General features: G+C 41.9%; 1 protein-coding gene across 1 annotated transcript in view; it reads left to right on the top strand.

Moving 5' to 3' along the window:
- Nucleotides 1–23,463, top strand: part of MRPS9 (mitochondrial ribosomal protein S9) — an 89,732-nt gene that overhangs the window by 24,669 nt on the left and 41,600 nt on the right. The window contains exon 2 of the mRNA XM_088454165.1: nt 3,511–3,690. Within this exon, the coding sequence (XP_088310291.1) occupies nt 3,511–3,690 (180 nt within the window). The remainder of the gene's footprint in view (nt 1–3,510; nt 3,691–23,463) is intronic.

Here is a 23,463-nt window from a genome sequence, read left to right as displayed (position 1 = left end):
ACCAGCTGCATGCATGGTGCCACCCCTATTTCTTGCATAGATGATGTCATTACATTTTGTTTTTGTTATTGCTCAGGTGTAACTTGACAATTCGAGATGAAACGAAGTGCAGATTATTTTAGGAGTTTCCACTACAAAGTGATGCAGTTTTCCTGAAAATCAATTCAGTAGTTTTGCGCCAACTTGAAACAAATAGACAGACACAACGTTCTTCACCTAGAGGTGTTCCTCCGGTTGCAATTACACAGATGTAATATGAAACTTAGCGTTTACAACTAATGATGATTTATTAATAAAAATGTGTGTGTGTGTAGACGCACACACTATCTGGTATTTTGTCGCAGCAGTTTCAGCCTTGAGTGCAGCATTAATAAGCATAAACGCTTGGTGTAATAGACCGCTTCCGTAGAAATGTGTTCTATCTGTCTGAAAGTCACGTGTTTTAGCAAATATTTTGCTACTCTTCTGTCCTTGGTAGAAAAATAGAAAAAATAAACCTGTACATTTGGACCATACCATGAAAACTGTATATTTGCGCACAGAGCAGTCTTCTGCCATGTGGAACTAAATATCTCTGGGTTGTCCAGGACAATAAATATAAAGCACATGCTTCCAGTAAGAGAGACCCCGATGTTCTGCAAGCCTAGCGCAGTAGCAGCCTTAATGCTGTGCTCCCAGGCTATAGCTGCGTAATGAGAAAAGGGTGTATGTGGATCAGAGCTTTGTAATACTCCGGGCCACTTCGCTTAGTATAACCAATTTGGTGTCCATAGTAACAGGTATTTTTGGTATAACAAAGACCTTTACCAGTGGGTGTTCTTTATGAAAGAAAGGTCAAATAAATAAGCCTCACACATCTGTTCGAATAAAATAATTTACAACAGAGGATGAGTTAGTTTGTTTTTAATAAATAAAAGTATATTCTGTGCTTGCTGGAAAGTAAATCTAGGGAAAAAGAACCACTATAGAAAAGAGAATAGTAAATAAAAACAACAAAGCTTCACATAGACCCAGTCATGTATTTGGCAGCTTGGAGAGGCCGGCGCTGGCAGAGAGGGGAGATCTATTTGTGCCAGGGAGGGAAAAGACTAAACGACGTCTTCTCCCACTTCATTTACCCAATTCTAGATCATTGGGGCAGTGCTTTGTCCAGTGACTTCTTACCACCATATTATATTGGGTCAGTTACATGATATATCGTCTATTACATTACACCTAAAATGTACCCAGGTTATTAACAAGCCCTGCTATTGACAGTGGCCCTGATTCAGAGCCGGACGCTCTGAATCAGGGCGTTTTATTTTGGGTTTTTTTGTGCTGCCTCCTGGCCGCTCGCATAGCTGTGGGTGACCACCCACAGCTATTGCGAGCGGCTAGGATGATGGTCGCAATGGTCAAGACCATCGGGGCTTGCAACGAGACCCTTGTGGTAGTGTCTCGTGGCCACAAGCCCCAGAGAGCTTCTGGCTTTAATAGAGCCTGAAGCTCTCCCACTGACATCACTGGAGATGTCAGTGGGGCCGCCCACAAACGGCAGGTGTTCACTTGGGAACGCCTCCGTTTGTGAAGCCACCCCCCTGCCACGCCTACAAAACGGGGTAAGCTGTCGATCAACATCGTTAGCCGTCCCTTTTGTAGTGAGCCATGGAGCAAGAGAATTTCTCTCTCGCTCCGGGGCTTGCGCACCCGCAGTGCGGCCGCTGCGAGTGTGCAGAGCACACCATCGAACCGCTCGCGAGCGCTCAAGCTCTTTCAAGCGGGTCTGAATCAGGCCCGGTGTTCCTTCTCATTCGTTTGTTTTGCAGTGCTCCGAACAGTGACTCTAATGTAGAAGGAAACTATCTGATCATGTCTGTGTGAATAATTACATTATTACTGAAAAACAACTATTATTTATTTGATTTATTTTGATTTCTGCTTGATTTTTATAAGTGTATCATGGACAGGTTTTTGAATAAGGAAATCCCAGACCCACAAAATGCATAAAACACTTGTGACTTAAAGTTTTATTTTTTTTTTCATTCGCAATATCCGCATTGGATGAAGAAAAAGGAAATTCAATGTGCTGTTCACTTTATAGTCCTAAAAAAACTGGGTTCACCCTAGTTACCTTTGTAGCAGCTATGCTAGGCCGCACCTTTTTCATGTGCACGTGTATGTATCCCAATATTACACTGCTGCTTCTTAAGGCGCACATCCACTACCCGATTTAAACAGCGATTTGAATAAGGACATCGTTATCATTCAGTCGCTCGTTAACTGGGCACAAATTGGGCATGCAAGTGTCTGAAACGACCAGCGATGCGCGCTCCTGCTGGTTGTTTCTGACATCAAACATCGCCGAACATGCCGGTCAATCTGCCGATAACGGGGATGATGGAGGGTGCCTACACTCTATATCGTTCAGTGTAGGCACTGCACAGTACAATTAACGATATCGTTATCGTTCAGTCTTTTCATTGTCGCTTAGTGACTGGGCACCATTAGACACAATAATGTGCTCTACCCTATGGAATATAACAGCCAGTGTGTATTTGTCTGTATTTATTATTCAGTGGTCTGTAAAGCAGTATTCTCAGGGATTTGGGGAAGGTTCCCCAATGGCATTATGAAATATCTGTGCACAGGATAAGCCTGGTACCTGCAATAGGCAATTAACATTGATCTGTTTCATATTACTTAGGGCTGGCAGAATTTATTTTGTCTTAATATTATTTTACAGATGTTCTGAGAAAATGAGGACATGCTGACATTCTGCTTCCTGCATTGTGAGTCCCTTCCTAACCCACAAGGAAGGGACTCGAAAGTACAAGACCTCTGGAAAGCAATCTTTTAGGCATTACTACATGCCAAAACTGCTGGCCTGCGGGGATTTGGCCCATGCCTTGCTGCAATGCACAATGGGTGCCATGAGTTTAGATGTTACTAACCTACATGCTTATCTGATTTAAAAAAGTTTACATGTTCGCTCCACATTATACCTCTAATAAAGTACATGTATTGGGGATTTCTATAAAGTATAGAACAACGAGACTGGATATGTTTCATGGGTTGTACACATTTTTAGTTAGCAACTTTGTGCCACATTCCTCTGGGAAATCCTGGATGGTGAGGTCCCTGGGGCAACGGTGAGGTGGGTGGTGCTATGAATTGTATCATCACGCTCTGCCCATGTACAAAATGCCGAGTTCACTACAGAAGCCCAGGAGACTAGGCACTGACTAATCACATGAGTTCTTTTCGGAATAAGAGATTTATTTTGTGTACAGTAAGATTAGCGTTTTTGAATTTGTTTGTGTATTGTAAAAATATCTTCATATATTCCTATAATGCTGGCACAAGGAAAATTCACAATTGCTGCTTTCATTTTCAGAAACAAAAATGTCTGATATTTGAGTCAATATGACTTATCTTTTCAGATCTGTCAAATCATTTTGTTTTATGTATTCTATTAATTTAATTCATTTTCCCCCATTTTTTCACCCTGCTTCCCCTCTTATTTCGTCATAGACTTCTCGATTAAAACACACCACAACCAACGCACAGAGGAAAAATGTTGCAGCCTCGGGACATGAAAAGTACACAGAGGCTTTTATTAAAAAACAGATTGAAGAGTTCAACATTGGAAAGAGACATTTAGCCAACATGATGGGTGAGGATCCAGAGACGTTTACCCAAGAGGACATTGATGTAAGTATATCTGCTCCGTTGGAGAAGTAATTTAGTGTGGAGCTTCATATTGATAACTCGAACTCTGGTGTAACTGCCCTAACTCCATCTGAATTTTAATCAAACTGTCTGGCTAATAATGCTGGAGTCATTGCTGTACATTGCCAGGGTATTTGTTCTGCTGTCTCTCTATTGGAATAGTCACATTGACTCGTACACTACAGTCCTGTCTACAATCCCCTCCTTTTATTGTAATTACATGTTGATTACATGTTCTGTGTGTGTCATGGTGCCTGTTGTCCAATGCTTTATCCAATCATTTTAGTATTCATCCTAATTCTATGTAGGTATGTTTTATGATTTCTGCAGGACTTTTATGTCTTAAAATGGTCATTAGTAGACACCAATATTTGGATAGTTTGACATATAGCGCCTGATTCAGAGCTGTACGCTAATGCTGCTGCTGCTGCATCTGTGTACGCAGTGGATGTGCGAAAATATGCAAATGTCGCAGACGCTGAGCATTGTAGTGAGACGCCCACCAGCAGCTTTGCAAGTCCACGCATCTGCATGCAAAGATGCAGCATCGGACACCGATCCTTCGATTGGCAGTCTTCTGAGTAACCCTATGGGCACATAGAACAGCTGCGTGTACTGAGACGCCGGAGACGTTTTTATTGTGTATAGGATTGCAGATGCAGGATGTGACACTACCCAGAAAAGGTCACGACACGCCTGCGTTCTTTGCTGCCTCTCTCCGACCTTCCACAAATGTTCCCTGACTGTCAATCACAGTGCGAGTAAAAGTCTCTGCGAGCAACTACACTAAAGTACCTTGACGCATGCGCAGTTTGCTGATTATCGCTTAACTACGAAAATTTCTGCATAGAGTACAACTCTGGGTGCGATTCATTTGCTTTATCGTGCACGATCCCCTATCTTTACAATATTCATCCATACGTTTTTGCGCATGTCGCGCCCAGCTAAACCAGATTAAAGTCCTGGTAAGCATGCCCAAAACTAGGTTTTTCTTGTTGAATTCTGCCCTTCACCTCAGGAGGGTGCAAGAAGAAATCTGTGCGTCCTTGTCATTCGCGCCTGATCACAGCAACAATTGAATTGTTCTGTTTTTCGCCCAAACAATTGAATCTCCCCCTTTGAATCCTACCCATAGTCCCATTCCTCAATGTGAAGCTTTTTGTCCTTGGACAAAAGTAATGTAATGTTCGCATTAACAATGTGTTTTACACTAACTGCTGTCATATTTACCCAAGCAGATACTTTTTCAAATGGATTAAATTGGCCTAGTCAAGCAATCAGCACAGCATATCATAACTGCAAGTTCATACACTAAATAGCGTAAAAGCTATGCTTTGCAGTTTCAGCTTTTTGCCCATCATCATGACTTTTTTTTTACTCATTAGCTCAAATTTACAAAATTGCATTTAGATGAAAATTTACAGTAAACCATAGCAATCAATATGAAATGTATTTCCATCTAACTGTCCAGAAAGATTAAAGCTAATTGTCGTGTCTCACTGCAAATTTTGCACCTAAATGCAATGAAGGTAAACAAATCCTGTTGTCTGTAAGGGGTAAATTTACTAAAGTGTGGGTTTTTAGAAGTGGGGATGTTGAACATAGCAACCAATTAGATTCTACATATTTATCTAGCTTCTTCTAGAAGATATTAGCTAGAATCTGATTGGTTGCTATGGGCAACATCTCCACTTCTAAATACCCGCACTTTAGTAAATATACCCCTGAAGGTGCATCAACACAAAACGATTTTTTGAACGATTATCGTTAACGATGTTGTTTAATCGTTGAAAAAATCGTTCACTTTCTGAGTAAAAACGATGAACAATTATCGTTCATGCGCGTTCACGTTAGTAGTTTGTAGTTCAGTCAGACTGACCAACTCAATGATTTTCATTAAGTTAATATGCAAAAATCGTTTGTAGTTCAAAAAAATCATTCATTACATTTAGTAAATGAACAATTTTAGTTAACGATTTTCGGTCATTTTTCCCATGAAAAATTGAACGAAAATCGTTTGCAAAAATCATTCATTTACTAAATCGTTGTCTGTGTATACAGCTTAAATGTAAAGCTATATTGTATGCTTGTAATGACTTGTAATGAGAAAATAAAAATCATTGTTTAAATAAGATACAGAGGTGATAGGTTTACACAGAGAAGATTAAGTACTGCATTTCATTTTTTACCATTCATTGTTTGGAAATTTCCATTTTAATCCTCTCCCTATGCACCTCATTCAGAGTTAAATGCAATTTGCGTCTAATCGCAAACATAAAATGCAGAGTTGCACTTAGCGACCAACTCTGCCAATGTAGCAAATGTGCCTCCATCCCGATGCAAGTAGCAGATGCGCCAGGAATACAGCAGGGGGTGCGGCTCCTCTGTGAGCGCAAAACATGCTCCATAATACAGTACACATTTTATACAACATTAGAGCATACTTGCCTACTTTTTCAAAACGAGTTTCAGGGAGATCATAGTCAGCAGTAGTATGCATCGCATGAGGGGTGTGCCTTCCTCCGCCAAAATGTCTAGCTTCCCCAATGACCGTATCTATTGCCACTCAGGTGTGGTTTTAAGCATATCACACACACACACGTACTCGTACACACACACACACGTACTCGTACACACACACACACACGTACTCGTACACACACACACACGTACACACACACGTACTCGTACACACACACGTACTCATACACACACACACACGCCCTACACCACTGGTGTACAAAAGTATTCTGAGAAAGGAAAAGAACTAATATAAAAAATATAATATACTGATTAATTAAAATAAAAAAACTGAAAAAAATATGTATAGGTGAGAACATACCATATATGCTAATAACCTACAAAAGATTTGAAGAAATAGATTTTACAGCATACTTTATATGACACCAATACATCATGTCACAAGTCATGTTCTAAGAGCAGCCAGCATTTGAGAAATGCTGAGTGTCATAGACCTAACAGTCCCATGAATGGATGTGGGTATGCTGAACATCAGTCTCCCACAGCAGGTACAAGCATTCGTGTAATGGGCATCCCCTCCTGCTGTGAAGCAGACTATAGGGGAGATTCATTGAGCAAGCAGGGCACCATATCAGCAAGCCTGCGAGATGGTGCAGGACCTGTGCTACTTTAACATGACAAGGAAGTAACCCTGTTGCTGTATAATATACATTGTAACTGGTCACCACCCGTCCCCATGACTGCACGATGAGCACCAGGAGGAAGTCACTCACCGCTCCTTAGACTAGCAATGCTGCAGAGCTTGATCTCTTCCAGGTACTGAAAGCCATGGGCAGGCTGTGTGCTGGTAGTGGGCAGCTAGTTCCCTGGTGGGCAGAGCAGCTGAGTACACAGAGCAGTGCTCACACAGGAGGCAGCAGCAGCACCTGGGGGGCGGGTCATTGTGCTACACTGTTGCTGGAAGTGCTGAGAAGAGAGGTTTAATGAAAGCAGTTTTGTGATAGGCTGGAAGTTGCCTTGTTCTCATTGGTCTGTTGATCAGGGGTATTTTTTAAATTTTCCGGGGCAGCGGGAGACTCTACAGGGAACCAGGAGTCTCCCGCAGGATTCAGGAGGTTAGGCAACTATGCATTATAGTAAGTGGCAAGAATTATAGATAAGTACCAAAGTTGGTTGGAGCATGATAAATATAAAATATTAAGGCTTTCAGCCGGAATTTCATGTATTCTTCATGTTGCTGGTCAGTTTGCTCCATCTACATTTGCAGACTTTCAGCAACGTTATAACCTCCCATCCACTCTTCACTACCCCTATTTACAGATCACTCATTTTGTACAAACCCAATGCCATTCAAGGATTCTTCGCCAGCTCTCCTCATTCGAACAATGAAATATCAACAAATTGGAACCAGCGCCCCTATAAACAAGGATACAGGACTAAATAGACATATACTTTTGTATTCCCTTAAGGCAGACTCACTGTGGATATAATTGTTTTTCTTTCCAAAAGAGAGAACAGTGCTGAAAAGAGGGGGGGTGTAATCCTCTTCTGGTGTCGATACCCTCCTCATTCGAATGTTGGTGGTTGTATTCCATGAGACGTAAGGGGACTATCTCTGTGCTATACCACTCTATTATATCCCCTTGACAACCCCCTAAGGAAACTTTTGAAATAGCATGGGAGCGTGACCTCGGGACACAACTGGAAAATGAGGGATGGTCTTGCATTCAACAGCGGATTGCTCAAGCTTCCATCAGTGTCCGTATAAGGGAAACCTCTTTTAAGGTATACATCCAATGGTACTTGACTCCTGAGAGATTACATCATCTGCATCCGCAGTCTTCTGATCTCTGTTGGAGTAGTAGCGGTTTCTTGGGCACTTTTTTCATATTTGGTGGGAATGCCCTGTGATCCAGCACTTTTGGTCTATGGCGGGGAATCTTTTGACAGTTGTCACCTCCTGTACCGTACCCATGGATCCACTAGTACTTATGAGCCCCTGTGTTCGGCGTCGATGTCCGAGAACAAACTGGTTATACATATGTGTAATGCTTCTAAACTCCTAATAGCCAAGCACTGGAAATCTCCACAATCTCTCACCAGAAAGTCTAACAACAGGTTTATGGACATTTCCTCTATGGGATATGTTACCTCCCTTTTAAATAATACTGTATCCACATACCAGCAGGTATGGAACCCTTGGCTTACTTTCCACACCATCTCTACCTGAAGCCCCCTCATGATACCTTTATTGGGTCTCAGCGCCTTTTCTCATCCCCTCTTTCCTTTTTTTCTTTCCTTTACTGCTTTTTAGAGTTAATTTGTGTACCTTACGATTTAGGAAAAATGCAAAATCCTACTGCATGCCACTGTTTAGTTTTATTGTGAGATTGTCTTGATATCCAGGACGTTCCTTTATAGCAGGGGGTGGCCAACCAGTCAGAGGTAAAGAGCCAAAAAATATCTGTAGTCAAGTTAAAAAGCCGATAGCATGCTAACTGTTGCAAGGGCACGCCCCTTCTATGTGCGCACTTTGGTATTACATTTGCAGGAGCATGACCTTGAGCCACACCCCCATTTTCAGTTACGCTGGGGGCGAGCACATTTTCCCAATATAATTAATATTTTATTTTTTTTACCTTTTTACTTTGCTGTAATTTTTTATTAGTGGACTTTTTGCAATCCTTGTTTTCAATCATTTTTGAATGTCCGTTATGCAATACCCCCCTGTAGTAGTGCCCCTTATGCAGTGCTTCCTGTAGTAGTGCCCCTTATGCAGTGCTTCCTGTAGTAGTGCCCCTTATGCAGTGCTTCCTGTAGTAGTGCCCCTTATGCAGTGCTTCCTGTAGTAGTGCCCCTTAATCCGTGCCCCCTGTAGTAGTGCCGCCTGTAGTTGTGCCCCTTATGCAGTGCCCCCTGTAGTTGTGCCCCAGTACTTATCTCATTGCATCGCCGGCACCACACTGTCAGGGCTCCCGCTGACTGGATCTAACTGGATACAGCAGGCGAGTAGGCTCCTTGCACTGCATCACTGGGAATGTTGGCCTCTGAAGAGATCAGAGGCTTCTTTAGCCTCGGATTGCTTCAGAGGCCAACGTTAACAGTTGCAGTGGGGGTCTGAAGGGGCCACACTAATAAACATAGCAACAGCAGTTAATGCTACATCTGCATAATTGAGTGTGTCTTAGACTAGTTCGGGGAATCGGACGAGGCTGGTGTCTGATCATCATTTGCATCTAAAAGGTTTCAGTACCCGCAAGTTATTTCCATCCAAACAGGTGCATTTGCGCCTTTTTAAATTACTATCTTTTGTGTCGACTTGCCTTTACCATACTTAAGCTGCTTTTAAACCCCTTTCCATCCCCTGTCATGGATCCACTTGGCGTAGGAAGTCACAAGTGCAAAATGTGGCCAGGGTGAAAGACACACATCCTGGAAAGCTGCACATGAGCAATTTAAAAAAAAAACAACAAATGTTGCGGGAGTGAAAACTGCAACTTGCATTTATGTCCAATTTTAAATAAGCTCATATGTATGTACAAATCTGGTAAAAAAAAATAAATAAAAAAAAGGCTACTTTAAATTGTGCATACATTGCAATTAACAGGGCTGCTCATTGATGAAAATCATGGTCTGTTCACATCCGGACAATTTTTAATAAATATTGTTCAATAGGACATTGAATCTGTCATGAACTGAACGTTCTGGAGCCTTGATGCCCTAGATTCTGTGTTGCTGGTTCCTTGCATTATTTAAAATATATAAGATAAATCTACAATCTTTAATTAGATGCATAAAATGTGTGTGATATCCTGTGTTCTTGCCACCGCTATTCTTTTCCTGCACCAGTCTGACAAAAGCCTCTTTGCTATATGTTAATGTTTAGGTGCTCAGGTTAGGTACATGTGATAACGTATAATGCTTCTCTTCAAAACTCCCTACATACATTATACACAGTAATGACACAAAATAATTTGACTAGAATGAAGCACTCTATGCTGCTTTTTAACATTCTTTTGCTCTCATTGGCTCTAGTTCGTCTTGCCCACGTCATCTAGCCCTGCCAACATCCATGTGTGTGCAGCTTTGCAGAATGAATGCTGTAGGTGCCGTGTTCCTAATTAAATGCATCTAAAACTTTAAAAAATAATTTTTCTTTTATTTTTTTTTAATTTTATTTAAATAATAAAAACATTCATTCTACAATAGGTATAGAGTTACAAGAGACTCTTTCTGTTTAGCAACAAAATGCAACTGAAAACGCATAGGGTCAGCTTCAAAGGCTATTTAAAATGTATTGTCTACAATATAGAATGTTTTCCTGGTTTACTTCTACTATCATAGGGAAAAAAGATAAGCAGCACTCCTATCTGTCAGGTGTGTACCCGCCATTAGACTATCTGCAGATGATGGTCGTTCCTACACACTGAACGGCCATCATCTGCTCGTGCCCCCGTGTCCCAGCGTCCGGGGGGCGGGACCTGGCAGCCCGCCCCCCTCCCAACGGCTGCCACTGTGTGTGCACGGCGGTCCGCAGACCGCCCGTACACACCTGCCCATGGACACATATGTCTGCAGACATATCTGTCCATCGGTTGTGCAGCGCAGCCAATGCGATATGGCTGTGAATGACGCCATTCACAGACATATTGTCTGTACACACTGGCCAACGGGCAGCAGATATATTGGCCGATCAATTGATCGGCCAATATATCTGCAAGTGTGTACCCAGCTTTAGTCATCACTCCAACGTTTTACAACATCACAGCATCATATTCCTTGATGAAAGAACACTGTGACTTTCTGAAACGCCCGTGAGGTGGTGTAAATATAAAATCTAAACTGCAGCAGCACTCGACGTCTTACCGACACAATGATCATGTGGTCTTACAGTATATCCAATGTTTCAGTGTAATGTACTGTGTAAACTGTCAAGAGCATATTTATTGTCTGGGTAAGAAATGTACTGTAGTGCCGCTGATATGTGTGAAAATATATATATATATATATATATATATATATATCTATCACAAAACACAATACCTTTATCTTGTGCTGAAAAATAAGCAGCACCTCAAATTAGTGGGCCCCAAAAAACAACATATATTTTAATAAAGATCTGAGGGCGCTAGAAAGGTGCAGATATACAAATGTAGACACTTTCTTAACCGCACAATTAGTCAGTTAGGGCCTGATTCAGAGCCGAACGCTCTGACCAGAGCGCTCGCTCTGAATCAGGGCCCTCCATGAAAATGGAGCGGCCTCCTGGCCGCTCGTATAGCTGTGGGTGACCACCCACAGCATACGCGAGCGGCCAAAAAGATGGTCGCGATGGTCTTGACCATCGCGACCATCGGACTTGCGACGGAGACCCTGCGGTAGGGTCTCCCTGCCACAAGCCCTGGAGTGATTTTGGCTCTATCAGAGCCAAAATCACTCCCACTGACATCACTAGTGATGTCAGTGGGGCCTCCTTCACACGGTAGGCGTTCCCAATCAACATCGACAGCACGCCCCCTTTGGTGCGAGACCCGGAGCGATGGAAAGCCCGTCGCTCCCCGGGTCTCGCGCATGCGCACGACGGAGCTCCCTCCGTCATGCGCAGTGGGGAACATCGACCCACTTGCGAGCGTACTGCCGCTCGCGAGTGGGTCTGAATGACCCCCTTAGTTCCTTGTAGTGTCTTTAACTAATTGACCCCCTTAGTTCCTTGTAGTGTCTTTAACTAATTCTGGTTCCTGGGACCAAAAAGGGTGGATTCTTCTTGTCAGTTCTAGGGATACCCCATCAATGGGTTAAATGAAAAATGGTCAAAAGGCCTCTTATTAGTAAAATACCAATATGTTTATTTTTGATGAAAAAAGTTTTTCAAAAATTTAAATTTGCTTACATCCAATAAAATGGTGACCAATACCCAACGCTTATATGGTGCAGATGTAACTTCACACCATCACAACAAAGGATGTGAGCTCTATGGTTGAAAACCTCACTAGTGGCAGATGGATTTTGGCACCAAAACAGACACTACACATTTCGTCCCCTGCATTGGGACTTCTTCAGGGTTACAATCAAAATTGGACACATTACTCCACAGATTCTTACAGAGAACAATTTCCAAAAAACATGGCCAATAATAGTGTATCAGAATAAGAGAAGTGCTCTGTAAACTTATGTACAGACTAAAGCTCCAAATGTAGCTTCAAATCCATATCAGTTGTGTGCCCAGGAGAAATCTTTCATTGGTGTGTGTGTGTGTTATATATATATATATATATATATATATATACAGTGTGTGTGTGTGTGTGTGTGTGTGTGTGTGTGTGTGTGTGTGTGTGTGTTGCACCTAGTCCACATTTTGGAATACAATATCAAGGTGCCTTTCCCTCCCTGATCCACTTCTTTTGACCTTTCCCATGGTCCCGACTCCATTCTCTGTATCCCCTATAATATTTATACATAAAATATGATGACCATGCCAGCAATGCTTTGAAAAGTTACTTTTTAGCAATGTTAGATTAAGTATTGGGAACAAAATAATTTGTAGATTTCTATGTACATTTAGCAGATGTACAAAAGAAAACTGCATTGGAAACCTCACACACCAGTAAAGACTTAAACCCATTTTAAGCTGCCACTGCATAAGTCTACCACCGCAATGCAAGCAGATTGATAAATAATGCTGTCAGGTTCCCTTCAATTGCTTTTTAATTGTGATCTGAGCTCTTGCTCGGAAACCTGCATGTTCTCCTCCTGCTAGGAGAGAGAATTCTGCAGGAAATTTCTCTAATTGATTTGCTGTGTCCATTCTATTTGCTATATCATTTTTCACAATATTTCATAATTTGTGCTCATTTCTAATGAACAGAGTCATTAGAACAGGCATGACTAAGTACAACTGACAGCTAACATTAGGTGCCAGATGCAGTTTCTAATGCTACGTAGAAGTGAAAAGAACAGTTTAAATAAATTAGCACCTGTACATTAGTCTCACTTGCTGGTAATTTATAAGCGAATCAGTCGAGATGACATTTAGGTAAGTCATTGATCACATTAACAGCTGCCTACCCACTACCCAGCTGGGATAGCTAATTAATAGAGATAGCAGTTCTGACCTAGTGCTTTCCCCAGACCGTAGTGTCTTCTTAGTCTTTGTGATCGAAGCTTAATGCAACACTTTCCTTTCAATATGACCATGTACTTATGTATGGTGCATAGATAGTTATCATAGAAATGCTTAGAAGATTTCCAGCATATGGGCCATATTCAATATGGGAGCGAAAAGTCCGTGTTGGACTTTTCGCTCCACATCGGAGGTTAGAGTGGGGATAAAGTATCGGGCACGTGCCCGCTTATCCCCGTATTCAATTAAAAGGAGCGAAACAGGGACCCAGCGAAATTGGGTCTACGAAAAAAACGTGAATTTTCGGGAAATGTGCCTACGACCCCCCCTAAAGATGTCCAGACATGGGGGATCACTATGGGTAACCCCATTTTTGCCTGCTGAAGGAAGTCAGGTTTTTTTAAGAGCCACTACAGGTGCATATTTGTGGCTTTGAAGAAGTGGTGAAGAATAGCACTTAGGACTAGTTATTTTTCCCCCCCAAAAAAATTATCAAATTTGGGGTACATGAATATGGGGGTAAGCATATTTTTAAGTCCCTAAAGTTTTTTTTAAAAAAATTCTGCAAAAATGCACATGCCGCTACCACCCGCATTCTTTTAAACACCTGCCGCCTACTTGGGAACCCCCCTTGAATTATTTTTATTTAAAAACCTGTTCCTCATTTTTTATTTTTTAATCCCAAAAATGTAATTTTTTTTGGGGTGTCCCTATTTTTTTTTTTTTTTTTTTTTGACACAGTTCATTTTTAAGGGGTATTCCCAGGGGTGCAGGCTATTTTTTTTAAGCCTGCACCCCTAAACCCCAATTCTGCACTTTTTTTTGCCTTTTAAAACACATCGGCGAAAAGTCTTTGAAATTGAATACGGGGATAATTCAAACATGCGAAAATGACGTCATCGGCGATTCCGACTTTTCGCAGCCAAATTGAATATGGCCCTTAGTCTGTAGCGTTGTTCTATTTAAATACTTATCTCTTATACCTCCAGTATAAACCATAGGCCAAAGCTGGCACAATGGACAGGGTGGCGCTTTGGCCTATGGTTTATGGCCTATGGCCAGGTTGGCATTTATAGAAATTAATTCATTTTAAACCATTTTCTGTGCAAAAACTATACTCATTGGTAAGGGAAGGTGAGATTGTAAAGGAGGGGGAGAAATAAAGAGGGAGCACTGCAGTACAAAATAACTTCAGAAACTAGTGTTTGTAATTACTAGTGACCATAAAGCCCATGTTCCCAAATCGCACACCTGGAAATGTATTCATACATATGGCTATATTTTTATTCATTGTTACTATCATTTAGATTATTTAGTGTTATAAGCTTGTCCTGAGTTTTGGAAACGCATCCTCAGGAATTACATAGGACATTAGCTTCACAGATTACAAAAGAAAATATATTTGCCATTCACTCTGCCCCATATTGCAGGGCATGCAGTGTGGGCACCACCCATGCAGTGATTCACTATTTACTGCCCCTCGCTTAGTAATTAAGCAGTTATTTGTAAACACTGGGCAAGATGTTGGCGGGAACGGTCCAATTATCTTTCACTATACAACTTCTTTAACTCGTTACACTCACTCTCCTTAAATATATTCTCAAAATCATACTGCAAGTTACAAGGGCTTCATTTAACGATTTATTGGCAAATGTAATAGCCTGCGATTTGTGCCAAGTAAAGAGATTTCTGCAATTTAGCCTTTAAAGCAATGCAGCTTTAAATCCACAACATATTGGCACTTGCATCAACTTTCAGGCTATTACATATGGCCCTTAATATTTATGGATGTCATAAAAGAAGACCTTATGCACCACTACATATAACTGTTTTAGTATTAGCGGTAAGACAAACCATTATAATTACCCCACAAAGTGATCTGCACTGAACCATTCTTCCCCCACAGCCCAGCTACAGATTGGCCCCATGTGCATGTTATGTACTTACAGGTAGGTGACTAGTATACATATTTAGATACCTGGGATTTTATTTGTGCACATGTACAGTTATAAGTACATTAATGAGCTCTGCAGCCATATAACCTTCAGTAATGACTCTCAATGGCATCATTTTTGCTCCATGCAGAATTCAGAGGGAAAAATAAAACCTAGTTAGCACATCTATTAATAATGGCGAACTGTAGTTGGTAGTCCACATTAGACAATAATACAGACAACAACCCTTAAAATTAAATAGAGTGAACTCCTGCAAGAGTAAACTTTATTAAAATTAAGATGAAAATATTAGGTACATATACTGTAGCATTATACATTATAGTTCAGGTGGAAAAAAGCCACACTATACATGTATCCGTTAAAAACATAATGAGAATTAATTTAGTCTGTTCCTGAAAAACAAGAAGCTGAGGCATAAGGTTATGTTTTATTCATCTAACTGTAGTCTTACTCAGCTGGAACAGAGCAGAGACAGAGGAGGAAGCTATGATTGGGAGGATGGCTATGGTGTTATAAGGGTGGCAGTGCCATATACTGAAATTAGGATATTAAATTGTAGAACATGTACCAAACAGTACACCTTGGAACAATGTTTTTTCATTCACTTAACCTTAAGATCGGACTCACTATGCGAAACATTGTTCCGACGCGCATCGGAAATATATATATATATTGTGCAGATCGTATAGTGCAGAGGTGGCCAACCAGTCAGAGGCAAAGAGCCTAAAAATATCTGTAGGTATGTTAAAGAACAGAGATCATGCGCTCGCCGAAGGTGCATGTGAAAAAAGTATGATGTTTGTAGGAGCATGTAAAAGTGCATGCACAATCACCGTGGAGGTAACTATTAAATTATAGAAATAGCCAGAACAATATTAAAAAAAAATTGAAAAAAAAAAAATTGATCCACATAAAGTACACTAAAACAAGCCAGATCCACATAAAATACACTGAAAAAGCCACATCCACATAAAATACACTGAAAAAGCCACATCCACAAAAAAATACATTGAAAAAAAAAACAGATTCACATAATACAATCCATGTGTCACTCCAGCCCCTCCATGTGTCACTCCAGTGCCACTCATGTGTCACTTCAGCCTTCAATTTGTCACTCTACCAGCCCCTCGTGTCACAACAGCAGCCCCTCCATGTGTCACAACAGCAGCCCCTCCATGTGTCACTTCAGCAGCCCCTCGTGTGCCACTCCAGCCCCACATACAGGGTTGTCTTAACAGCAGTGTGGGCCCTGGGCAAAACAATGCACTGGGGCCCCTACCCACCCATTCACGGGAAGAAAATGTAAATGGTCAATAAAATTAAACCTTCCTGCATGCCCATCAGGCCTCCCACACATGAGAGACTCTGTCTGACTGGTCTGAAGCCAGCGGATGAAGTGAAACTGGGACTGAGGTGTGTAGTTGTCACCGGGGGGACGATGGGGTGGGGGAGGTTAGATCAGAATACAGTGCACCTGCGGCCGGCTTATAAAAATATCACAAATTTACCAACTGCCCGTGGCTGCAGGGGGGCGGATTGGCGGGCCCCTACAAGCTTCGGGCCCTTGGGCAACGGAAGAGCTGCATGTGGCTGAAGAAAAACGGAAGAGCCGCATGTGGCTGAAGAGCCACAGGTTGGCCACCGTTGGTATAGTGTGTACGCCAGATCGTGTGCCCGTGGGTCATCCATCGCATCGGCTTATCAGCAGTGCTACACAGGAGATGGTACGATGCGATGAACGCCGCCATGGTACTACATGCAGCATAGAATGACACATTGCGCTATCGTACACCGCAGTGTGTATGGATGGCGCAATGCATCGCCTCGTCCCGTCGGCTGGGTACACAATCGCATAGTGTGTACCCAGATGTATTTAAAACAGGAACTATGACAATATAAAAATCCGTTGTGGTTTAAAGTTCTATTTATTCACTATTTTAGAGCGAAATCATTGTGTGAACTGTGCTCGCTGACTTTTCTGTATGAAATTCAGTTATTTATCGCGTTGCAGTAACCAGTCAGCATTTCCAAATTAGAGTAGTTTGTGAATTAATTTCCTACTCCATTTCTTCTTAAAATGTGTTTGACTATGCTGCAAGAGATCCGTCATAAACATGCTTCCCTTCCCCATACAGTACACACAAATCACATGGAGTTTTCTTTTTTTTTCTCGTCAATTAGCGTTCCCACTAGGCTGTTTTAGCAGGGGCCCCGCGCCCTGCCCGAGTTCAAAAGGGTAGTTGCCCCTTTTGGCGGCGCCCCACTAAAACAGCCTACCTGTGCCGTCCCCACCCGCAGTGTCCTGTGGGTGGGGAAGATTATGGTGCAGCGATCACCGCCGGTGAATAGATTCAGGGTGCGTGCGCCCGACATCAAGTCACAGAGAGCTTGGGGGCAGCCCGGCGTGTCCGTAAGTGCTGGGCATGCCCCCAAGAGTAATGAAAGGGCACGCAACTTAGACACGGCCCTTTCTTGTGGCCACGTCCCCTTTTTGGGCGCGCACCAGAGTTCCGTTTTTCTAGGTCTAGCACCCTGCCCGGCGCTGGACCTAGAGCCTGATTCAGACCGCTCGCAAGCGGGTCGATGGTGGCCCAGTGCTCATGCGCACGAGGGAGCAGTCTCTGTCGTGCGCTTGCGCGAGACCTGGATAGCAATGGCCAAGCCGTCGCTCCGGGTCTCGCTACAAAGGGGGCGTGCTGTCGATGGTGAGTGACAACATGCCCCCTTTGGTGGGCGTGCCAGGGGCGTGGCTGGCCAGACGGAGGCGTTCCCATGGGAACGCCTACCGTCTGGGGCCGGCCCCACTGACATCACAAGTGATGTCAGTGGGAGTGCTCTCGGCTCTGATAGAGCCGAAATCACTCCAGGGCTTGCGGCAGACGAGACCCTACCACAAGGGTTTCGTCGCAAGCCCGATGGTCGCAATGGTCTTGACCATCACGACCATCTTTTTGGCCACTCGCTATAGCTGTGGGTGGCCCCCACAGCTATGCGAGCGACCAGGAGGCCGCTCTAAATCAGGAAGGACGGTCCTGATTCAGAGCGAGCGCTCTGTCAGAGCGTCCGGCTCTGAATCAGGGCCCTAGAGTGAACACTACCCAGTTTCACGTAAAGAAAGATCCAGGTCAGTTCTGTCCGACTCAGAATATGATGGAAGTATGCCTAGATGAGTAAATTCGCATCTGCGCGTGCGCTGGTTGCCAAAACCTCCCGTTTGCATCTGTGCAAAGAGATCCATACTCAGAATCAGACCCATACTGTATAACAAGCCTTAATAGGCTGCAATTGTGGAGGCATAAGGGAGATGTATCAAGCCTGCTTAAGAATGGGATAGTAGCCACTTGATATAATACATCATGCTTTGCAGTCTCATCCTCCCTGTAATTGCCAGGATAAAAGCTAGATATATAGCCAATGCAAAACAGGTGTTTTCCTGGAAAATCGTGTGTTGTCAATCAGTAGCATAACCCTTATTTAATCAGTAGGCTGGTTGGGGAGTGTCTTTAAACCTTGATTAAGAAAAGATATGCTTAGTAATATATTAATGCTGCACAGATGCCTCCGGTGAGCCAGCTCTGCTTCCCAGCATCCATTTAGCAGGAGCTCCAGATTCAGACTATGATGGATAAAAGAATTTCTGGAAGCTTAGTACAATGAACTTTTCATTTGCACAGTGGCTTGTAATAAAACGGGTTGTTAAGGGTCACACTTTCCTAGTTAAGAGATGCATTTTATTTTTTAACCCCTGGGAATATTTGACACATGCTCTTACTGAGTTCAGTGCCAAGAACACATCAAAGTACTTTTATCTCTGGGATTTAAGCATCTGGATAGGAATAAAAAAAAAAATCAAACGGTATGTAATAGTTGGCTCACTCACTGTCCTGTATTGTCCCTTTTTTAGATTAAACTGTAGCAAAACCATGCAGTATATCTGAGGAACCAGTATATGTGTGTGTGTATGTATGTATATATATATATATATATGTGTGTGTGTACTTCCCTAAATGAGGGCGATTCAATTGTTGCATGGGCGGCATTAATTATAAGTGCCCAGTTTTGCAATTCAATCGTTGTGCGCACTCATTAATTATCGCCCTCTTCACACCCTAATATACCGGGTTTAGCCATGTAAAACTGCTAAATCCGTCTAAAGTCCTGGTTATGGCGCCCAAACCACTGGTTTCTCGCACATTTTTACCTGCACCCTCCTTTAGATGGGTCAGCAATAACATATTACATGAATATTAGCACCTCAAATGAATGTAGTCTCAGCCTTTTGACCTGCATCATAACTCACTCATTTGCTGTCCTAAGATTTGAGAAGTGGCTTTAGCTATCAGTAATAGAATTGAGAGGCATCGGTATATTAACCTGGGTGTACAATACTACTCAGTAACGTTTTGGGAATCAGTGGCTTTTTAGGGGCATATGTATTAAGATTTGTGGCCGGCAAACTTTCTGAGTGTCTGATTGGACAGACCCATTATTACAAATAGAGTGAAACTGCTGCAACTGTGTCAGCTTATATTGCACTGAATACTCGTTTTACACAAAGTATGTGTAATACAATTTGAAAGATGGACTAAGCTTCGCATCTGGGATGCTGTACATTCCGCCACTTATCAAGTACATTCTGGTGATAATATTGCCGGTATGTACCTAGAAAATAGCAAAGGACAGCTCTCCCGATAAGAGCTGTTCATTGCGATAGGGGGACTTCCAGATTTATGACCCAGAAGTCCCTCTGCCGTCCTAGGACGCGCATGCCACAGGGGATGCTGGGAGGGATCCGATTGGATGCCTCTCAGGGGGAAGTCCCGAGTATAAGCCCATAACCCACCGGGTCCAAGGTCTGGAATGTATCGCATTCTGGTGCTTGGTACATATGGAAATGAGGCCAAAACTCCGAAAATGGTTTCAACTGCATTTCACCCTTTAGTACATCCGGTCCTATATGTTTTATTGTTGCTGTCAGAAAAAATGATATATTACATTTGCATCTTGTTTGCTTCGAAGTGCTTATATGGTTGTCCATTCCTCGCTGTCTCTCCATAAATGCCAACTTGAACTGAGACTGAATTTGTTTATATTGTGATGTCTAACTCCCTTTCACCCATTTTTATGGTTTTTATTGACCTCTATTATTAATGTATGGTGCATGTTTCTAATGCCAGTGCTACCTACTTCATTATTATATATTAATAAATGTATGTTTTATACAGATCCACATGTTGTTACTATTTTTCCCTTAATACGCATATAGTGCTCTTCATTTCCTTCTTTTATTTGTGTATATTTGAGCTAGGGGTTGGCATCCCCCTTGAACAGCAATTAGCACTTCCAAGAGGGTTTCTTATCCATTTGTAATCTTTGTATTCCCAAAATTTGGATTTGTTGGAGGTTTGCAATGTTAAACTTTCTCATCCACTTATTACAAGTTATCTGGCTTTTCTTTCCCTTGTTTACGGGCACTTTTCTTGTGCCCTTTCATTTTCTGTCTTCTTTCTTTTATAGTCTTACTCTTTTCATCTGTATTTTGCTTTGGACCTAGTTGTGTGCTCCGAGAGATCTTCAGAGTCCGTCCAAGTCATTTCCAGGAAGTCCCTATGCTATATCCTGGGGCAGCACCACACTACAATAAGGAATCCGTAATGGACATCTGAGTTTTCATCAAATTCCAGAGTTATGCAATTATAGAGCTGCTTAAAAAGTGGTGCTTTGGAGCTATAATACCAAGAACTAGGGATGCGCAGGTTCGGTTTTACTCTGATTTACTCTGTTCTTTTCGCCAAAATTATTGTAAGTTCGGATTTATTTTATTGGCTATCCAAAACACGTGATAGCCAATAAGATGCAGTTTTTGAGATCCATGTAAAACCGAGTAAAACCGAACCTGCACATCCCTACCAGGATCCAATTATTCTGATTTCAGGCTGATTTGTGGACAGGGGGAGGACTAATAGATCAGACAACCGGTGTATACTTAAGGAAATAGACTGGTGTTAAGGAAATAGACTGGTATAATCTGTTTGTATTAAAAGCATGTACTGGGATAATGTGCAAGGCTGGTTGTCAACAAGCCCTTAATACAGTGGTTCCCAAACTGGGTGCCACAGGTTGTTGGTTCAGTACCAAATAAAATAATTTATTGTCAATGTGATAGGCACAACCGGTGCTGGTGGCTGCCAAACATAAAATATTCAGACAAACAGAATCACAATCCTGACTACCGACACATAAGACTAATTAATGGGTCAATCCAATTAGGTGCGAATTGCGAGTAGCGAGTTTGTTTCTTGAAACTCGCAGACTTCACATCGAAGCGCGCTCCCGAGAGTTCTCCAATCCAATTAGGTGCGAATTGCGAGTAGCGAGTTTGTTTCTTGAAACTCGCAGACTTCACATCGAAGCGCACTCCCGAGAGTTCTCCAATCCAATTAAAAATGCCTATTCGCACTACTCGCAGCAGAGGGGTGCGAATTGACTGCCAAATGAGATTTGAGAGAAGTGCGTGAAAAAGTGGGGAGAACATCCTGAACCCCCCCAAAATGGATAATTTCGTTAGCAGGAGCGTATAGAAGGCTGTTTGTGGGCATTAGGGAGGTACTGTAGGTTTTTAAATGGTCTGAAATGGCTGATCTGTGCTTTTTTTTTTATTTATTTATTTTTTTTTTAAATGCAAGAAAATGATAAACTGTTTTTCGTTTACTCTCAAACGAATTAAACGAAAGTGCAAAAAAAAAGTAAGAAAAAGGTGATTTTGGGCTACTTTGAGGGCACCTTGAAAAATTGGAAAAAAAAATGATAAACAATTATTTTTCAGTTAAAAAAATATAGTAATTACATTTGGGGTGCCTAAACTAATGAAAAAGTAGATTTTTGGGGTAATTTGAGGACAATTTTTTTTTTGTAATTTAACTAAGCTAATTGGAAACTTCCAATTGCCTATTTAGTCATTAGGGGGTGTCCAAGGGGTTCAGCACAGTGTCCCGACATTTTAACCTTAAAATAAAGACTTTCCTTTCCATCTCTCACCCTCAGGGAGGTGCGAATGGAAAGATGCGAATTCAGTCTGACTGATTCAGTGCGAGTTGCTAATTGGATTGCAAAATGAATTCGCTATGCGAATTCGAATAGAAAATAGCAACTCGCACCTAATTGGATTGACCCCCTAAAGATGATATATAAGCACAATTTACTTCATTTTTGCTGAAGAAAATTGTGGCCTAGGGGTGATGTGAAAAAAACTGCTGAAGACATAAAAACTCAAAGGATAATTTATTAGCAATGCCCACTCCGTTCAGCATGCTTTGCAGCTATATGGGCTTTTCCACATGGATGTTAATATTGTGGGTTCAACTTGTGTTCTTATACTTGGTAAACACACTCTAAGGGAAAATGTTTATTTTATTTTTGTTTTTTATTTAAATTGCATTTATTTAACAGGCAAAACCAACCTGGTTTTACCTTGTTAAAAAAGTTACAGCTTTGAAAAAAAAAATAAGCAGACTCTCCGGAATCGTGCAGATTCTTGCATCTCTCAGTCTATTGCATTTACTAAAAGTTGATTCTAATTGATTTTTATCAATTTAAAATTGATCAACATCGTTGTGTTTCAGGGGCTAAATCACACATTTACTAATACTTAAAAAAAAAAAAATAATAAATTGTCTGTTGGTAAAATGTGTGATTTAGCCCCAGAAACACATCAATGTTATTCAATTTTAAATCGATAACCTTTCAGGAATTAGATGTAATCAAGTGTCTCCTCTTAAATCCACTGTTATATGTGGACACCCTTTATAATTAATGCGTTGGCCATTACAGCCATACCCATTGCTAACAGGTGAGTAAAATGAAGCATACAGCCATACAATTTCAATGGGTTACTGGACATTAGCTAGACAATGTCTAGATCAGGGGTGGGGAACCTTTTTTCTGCCAAGGGCCATTTTGATATATATATATATATAACATTATTTGCGGGCACGGTGCAGGCCACGCTCCCTCCATGTGATGTCACATGAGGCGAGGCCACAATCGTCGGTGATTACAGCAACGCCCGGAGCATCCTGAGGATGCTCTGGGTAGCTGTAAGGGCAGCGGTGTGACCTTCTGAGCGTCCTAAGGATGCTCCTGGTGGCACTGCTTCATAGATTCTAGTTGAAGGGTGCCATTCTAGGCACACTGTTAGCC

This window comes from Taudactylus pleione, unplaced genomic scaffold (assembly GCF_031769625.1).
Source record: "Taudactylus pleione unplaced genomic scaffold, aTauple2 ptg000609l, whole genome shotgun sequence".
NCBI classification, from domain to species: Eukaryota; Metazoa; Chordata; class Amphibia; order Anura; family Myobatrachidae; genus Taudactylus; species Taudactylus pleione.
Note: the sequence above shows the minus strand (reverse complement) of the source record. Positions and strands in the feature narration are given on the sequence as shown.